This window comes from Helobdella robusta (genome assembly GCF_000326865.2).
Source record: "Helobdella robusta unplaced genomic scaffold HELROscaffold_1, whole genome shotgun sequence".
Lineage (NCBI taxonomy): Eukaryota > Metazoa > Annelida > Clitellata > Rhynchobdellida > Glossiphoniidae > Helobdella > Helobdella robusta.
Genome location: NW_008703570.1, coordinates 8,811,859 through 8,818,021, shown reverse-complemented (window position 1 = coordinate 8,818,021; position 6,163 = coordinate 8,811,859). Strand labels below are relative to the sequence as shown.

Here is a 6,163-nt window from a genome sequence, read left to right as displayed (position 1 = left end):
ATTCAATTTTGCAAAAAAATACTCTTATCTTGAATTGTAAATTGAACTCTGGGCATCACTTTGTTTTCTTTTCCATACACGCGTGTTGCACGTGGCACATTTTAATTCATTGCTCCATTTGTTTGATGTCTGGAGAAATGTATTGTCAAAATGTCAGTAAACAATTATCCATTTGAACAAGCAAATTTTGTTTTATTTTGCATTTTTTGACATTACAATTGTAAATAATACAATTTATTTAACAACCCCAGCAATATTTTATAAGAATATCAATGAAAATTTCGTAGATATATTTAAATATTTTTGCCGAACTCTCATATCAAATTGCGTATTAATGGCAGATAATGCTAAAAGTTTTATTAACAATTTATAATAATACTTTTTTTTCTTAGTTTATGATGGAATGTTTCTTAAAAAAATTATCTTATCTAACTGAAGCTAAGATAATAAAATTGACATGCTTAAAAATTAAGATGTATCAATAATAATGATCAGTAATGAGGTGTCTTCATGTAGTAGATGTACGATGTGTTGACGATGTCTTTATTGGATGTAAACAAAATGTTCTTTTGAAAGTTATGTTATATATTGATATTCGAAGTCATTTCACTTGTTTCATGAACGTACAGAGCACATGTTCGTGCACACTTTTCAAGACATGTATGTCATCAAATCGAAAAATGTTATTCATTCGTTGAATAATATGTTGAAAGAATGTGAAAAATTCTGCATTGACTTTATGTATTATTATTAATTTATTAATGCTTTTTATTTTGTTGGTTGTTAATATTAATATTATTTTCTATATATTTTATTTATTTATTATTTGTTATCCGTTTCATGTCATACGACTTAGATCTTGTATGTGTGTGTTTGTGTGTTTATGTGTGTATATGTGCGTTTGTTTGTGTGTGCGTTCATGCATGATGCATGAGTGTGCATGTTTAAGTTTAAATATACTTATATATATATATACATATTTATTTGTGTGGACGTACACGTTTCCATATTTAGCTATTAGATTATTAATTATATTTAATAATTAATTTTCAGCACACGCTGTTAATAATTAATCTGTATTATTTTCGCTTTCCAGCTTACGTTCGTTTCGTTAAATTTATTTCTCTACGTTCGTGTTGTTATTTCATTTTATTTAAGTAGAAATGTTACTTGCAATAATTCATATTGTGTGAAGTCATGTGAACAGTCAAGCCTCTCTTCCCGTTCATTGCATTTTCTTTCTTATCTTTCTTTACAGTCCAGTTTTCATTTTTTTACATGTATTACATCTATAGTCATTTTTGTTTGCAGCGTTTTAAAGCATGCTATCGCCATTACGCTAAAATGCGATTATTATTAAGTTATTTTTGTTTATTATATTTATTGCCTGCTTCTAGTCACGCTGTCTCCGTGTTTTTCATTGTTTTTATTTATTTCTTTTGAATTACGTTGATTTCACTTCTTTATGAGGTTTTATAGATATCCAGACCGAATCGTGTTTCGTTTTAATATTTATAATAAGAAATGCCTAAAATGCTTATTGCACATAACTAACATCAAACTCGTTTTCAAACGATAAGTTAGTCGATTTAGCATAGTTTCTAAGGTAGGGATTAGGTTCTTCGTATTTTAACGAACCAACTGATAACAAACAACTTCTGAATAGTAATTTTTAAGCTGATTTAAGACAAATGTGTTGCACTAAAATACATCTAAACATACACGAGCAACGAAAGTTCAAAATTCACCATGGAATCTGAGGTTCAGTACACAGGATAATTTCATATTTGTGACAACAATTAATTATTCAACCACAATGTTTTCACGGCGCCATTCACGTAGCGTTGAATGGCTACTCAACGAATTTCGGGAAATGTTTTGACAATATGTGAAAGTTCAGAAGAATGAAGGAAGAATGAACAATAAACAAGAGAAGACGTCCGAGGTGCATCAAAACAGACAGAATATGATTCGGATGGGAGTGGGTGTTTAAGAAGAGGGGAGTTGCAATTTATTTAAATAGGATCTAAACTAGACAACACAATGACCAGACATATTAGAAAAACTTCCAGAACATTTAAGGAAAGACTGTTATCGACGGTGTTAAAAGCAGTTGAATAAACAAAATAGAGTTAAACTGCAAAAATGTTGTGTGCTTCAACTAAGTGAAGATTAACCATTTCCTAGGACTTTAGATACAAAAGAAAGATTAGAAAAAGATCTGTAATTGGACAAAGAAGAGAACGATGGATTCAACATCAATAGAATTACTTAATTAATACCTTATTTCGATTTACCGTTGTAAATTGGATTTAATCTGCAAATTGGTAATTTCCAAATTGTTGATCGTAGATTTTAAAGAGCGATGACAAAATATATAAAATTTAACCTACTTTTTAAACTTTAAAGTTTTACCACTCGCACAAATCAATAACAAATATTCATCTTCACACTCGAAATTGTACCACATATATATCAAAGAAGGGCTTCACACGACTTCATTTAAAAAAACGAACCAAATAATTAAATTTGTTTTCTATTCAAATGTACCCCGTGTTATAACGTTTATTCTTTTTTTTATTGTATTATTACTTCTAATTTTGCATATGATAACATATGCCAGAATAAAACAGAGACATAAAACATTATGTTTGCGATGACGATAAACTGTAGTCGGATGGATAAGATGTAAAATGTTATGTCAAAAAAACGTTATAAAATAATATTAATAGTAATAAACAAAATTTAGTGCAAATTACTATTTAAAAAAAATGAAGTATCTTAAAAAGAAACTGTTAATATGTGTTGATTTTCAAACGAAAATAATCATGATAATGTTAGATTTTAAATACAAAAATACTAAACAAAAAAGTATTATATATAAGCTTACATTTTCAATATTTTCAGGCTAAAAGTTCATCCTATTTGAAACAGTCTATTTGATTAAAATCAGTTTTAAATACAGCTGTTGTATATACACGGGCGTTAAATACAGATGTACAAACACATGTGTGAAAAACTCAACAATTGTTTGAACAACAAACAAGTTGATTGCATCATCATGCGAGGTTAATTAGGAGAAGAAACACCAAAGGCTTTGAAGATTGACGAAATAAAACTCGACGATCTCTCCTGCTGACAAAAGATATCGGAGTGAGGCAATGTTGCGGATACAAATTCCCAGTCTTTGTCAACCACCTTTATAACAGAACCTCTGCCGGGGGCTGCTTTGAAGTCATCAACATAATCGTCATCGTCGTCATCATCACAATCATTGAAGCATGCAAATATGCTATCATGGCAAGGATTTTTATGAAGGTCATTATTGTTTTTCGAGCCTCCTGCATCCTCACCAACTCTCTCCATCGAGTCATCTCCATATGGATCATTGAACAGAGCGTCACTGACGGTTCAATTTAAATTTATACGCAATTTCAATGATAATGTTTTGCAAATCATGGTTTCATTGTATGTACGCAGTTCATGTATTATTTTTTTTTTTGAAAATTTAATTCATCCGCCTAGCTTTCTATTCCAACTGTCACATTCAATTTTTTTAAATCATGAAAATTAACATGTAAACATTGGTGAAATAAAATTCGAAGAGAGATTTATAAAAGATAAAATCATCATTAATGAGTAACGAATATTTCTAAATGAATTAACAAAAGGTGGAACTAACCAGCCAAGGTGTGGGGACCTGATGAGATGAAGGATGTTGATAACGGTGTGCATGCCCTGGAGTTTGGACCTGTCCACATGCTCGTACAAACAAAAGTGTAGAATGTTCTTGTTCAACCTGTTCGCATACCTTACTAATTGCTCCTCTTTCAAGTTTTCAGCAGAAAAGACTCTGTAGAATTAAACAATCTCATCTTCATGCATCACGATTAAATCAACAATCCAGAGATCTAAATATTTAAAATTTTTACAAAAGTCAAATTTCAACAGAGTAAAAGACAAACTAGATGCATTGGAAAATTTGAACTATATGAAGATATAATTAAGATTTACATATTAGTACAACAAATTCTTGGGTGCCAATTGCACTCGTTAATCAAGTTATACATTAAAAATTTTTTAAATGTCCCACTTGAAATGCATGGAATATGGAAGTTTATAGCCAAGGAAATATGCACAGAAGAAAACCAGTTGAGATAGGAAAGACAATCCAGCACAAACACTCCACTGAGCAGCTGTTTTTGGCTCTTCATGTATTTGCAATAGAGGATCATTAGCTCCACCTATATTAAAATAATATTAATCAAAAACAAAAAAATAAAATTTAGAAAACAGATATGAAAATCATCCATTATTCATTCAAAAATAGATAAACCAAAAACATTTAACAGATTACCTACCTGAATGCATGTAAGCCACATAGTCACCATTCCCTGGAAGTGACGCTTCAATAACTTTGTACATCTGGTCCCAGCCTGAATCAGCATAGACCCATCTTCCTCCCACATATGCTGTGAATTGAGCATCTTTCAACAGGCTTATCAATGTGTTGCTACCATTCAGAGAGTCAGTGGAATCACTTGTTTGTTGCAGATTTATTTATTTTATTCTAATTGCTTCAAAACGTTAAGAAATAATTTATTGCATTTATAAAAATGTTATCATTTTTGTAACTGCAATTTTAAATGTTATCATAATGCTTCCACTTGAATGTGTGGAAAAACTAATTGGATAAAAATGATTAAGCATTTATAAATTTGTTTTGTTAAAGATAATAAAATGTGTGATGAACAGAATTAATAGCAACAAGCTTCTCAAGAGTTTGAACAAATAAATATAATAATAAAATAAGATAAGCAACATCGACAAACATTTTCTTTTAAAAAACATGTGCTTTTTGTGTCACAATAAGACAGAAACATTTATGATAGCCAGTTAGAAAACAAAGCTTCAAATGAAGCTAATTGAGATGATGTCTTAAATAAAGATAATATTAAAACATTATAGCATCATTAATTCATGAAAACAGTTGTTTTTAATATTTATAACATTACCTAGTTGGCTTATACGTAGTGATGGGAAAGAGACATTCAACCAGTTGTTTGACGTACAATCTTCGTATTTCAATCAAACCCTTCCTTGCTCTTTTGAATTTGTCAGCATACATGTCATGCTTATCCACTAATTCCCTCTTCACCTTCTGAATATTTGCAAACTTGGCTCGTACCAACGTAATATCTTTTTGAGTTTTTTCTCTGTCGGATCTTAATTTACTAAAATTTGATCGATCTGCATGATATAAAAATATTTTAAGTAGGCTTTATTTTAAAATGTAAATAATATAAAAAACCTTTATTGTATTGAGTTTTCAAGCATGTGAGTGCAGTCTTCAAGAATGTTAATTTTTGTCTGGCCGATGTTATAGCCAATTTCTAAAACAAGTTAAAATAAATGAGGACAATGATAAATCATCAACACACAGATATAAAATTCATACTAACTTTCCTCTTTTCCTCAATTTGTTTTGCTAATAATGACTCAATCCTGTAGAAATTAAAATTAGAAATGATAAACTTTATGCAGTTCAATATAGTTTAAAAATAAATTAAAAGTGACTTTTTCTTCAGTTCATTGTTATCGGATTTCAATGTCTCCCACAACTTCTTTGCTTCACGATAACTATTGTGAATGAATTTATAATTAAAATAATATATATAGAGATTTTGACTTGATATATAAATAAAAAACAATAATATAGATGTCGTACTCTAAATTTTTAATAGCCTGCGACAAGTTGTTCTGATGGGAAGATCTGGTGAAGGTTCCATTGTTGACACACTTCTGACAGTAGAACGGCCGTTTCGTACAGTCGCACAACTGACAAATCTCGACAGCCACAGATATTTCACTTTTACGGCAATCCGCCGAACAAATTAACTCAATCGAAGAATAATCTTTATGAATAAATTTAAATTCCATGTTCTTAATTAAACGACAAAAACAAAAAAGGCTTTTTAACAATAGTAAAAATTTTGTTTTATGTACAAAAAACTAAAAGTTAGTTAAATAGCGATGGGCCATTTGTAATCATTGAAATTTTTTATTCGATGACAACCTGTATTTAGACGGCATTTGATAGTATCTGCGAATCTCTTTCAAGTATTTGATAGTGTGCAATACTCTGCGAAACCGAAATGCATAT

The 6,163-nt window shown here is 30.0% G+C and overlaps 1 protein-coding gene across 1 annotated transcript; it reads right to left on the bottom strand.

The window, feature by feature from the left end:
- Positions 1–2,548: 2,548 nt before the first annotated feature.
- Positions 2,549–6,002, bottom strand: HELRODRAFT_184840 (hypothetical protein). The gene is made up of 9 exons (XM_009011210.1): positions 5,729–6,002; positions 5,578–5,640; positions 5,463–5,505; positions 5,312–5,393; positions 5,016–5,250; positions 4,362–4,540; positions 4,094–4,244; positions 3,683–3,853; positions 2,549–3,403 (listed from the first exon to the last, which is right to left on the bottom strand). Exons 1-9 carry the CDS (start codon positions 5,938–5,940, stop codon positions 3,070–3,072), a joined length of 1,470 nt encoding a protein of 489 aa, XP_009009458.1. The 5' UTR covers positions 5,941–6,002; the 3' UTR covers positions 2,549–3,069.
- Between the last annotated feature and the right edge of the window lie 161 nt (positions 6,003–6,163).

Excerpts from the sequence above, each read along its gene's own strand:
- HELRODRAFT_184840 (XM_009011210.1), bottom strand. The coding sequence starts at position 5,940 with ATGGAATTTAAATTTATTCATAAAGATTATTCTTCGATTGAGTTAATT. Across the intron at positions 5,641-5,728 it reads CAGGCTATTAAAAATTTAGA|TTATCGTGAAGCAAAGAAGT; the intron begins GTACGACATCTA and ends CATTCACAATAG. Across the intron at positions 3,854-4,093 it reads CCATATTCCATGCATTTCAA|AGTCTTTTCTGCTGAAAACT; the intron begins GTGGGACATTTA and ends TTAATTCTACAG.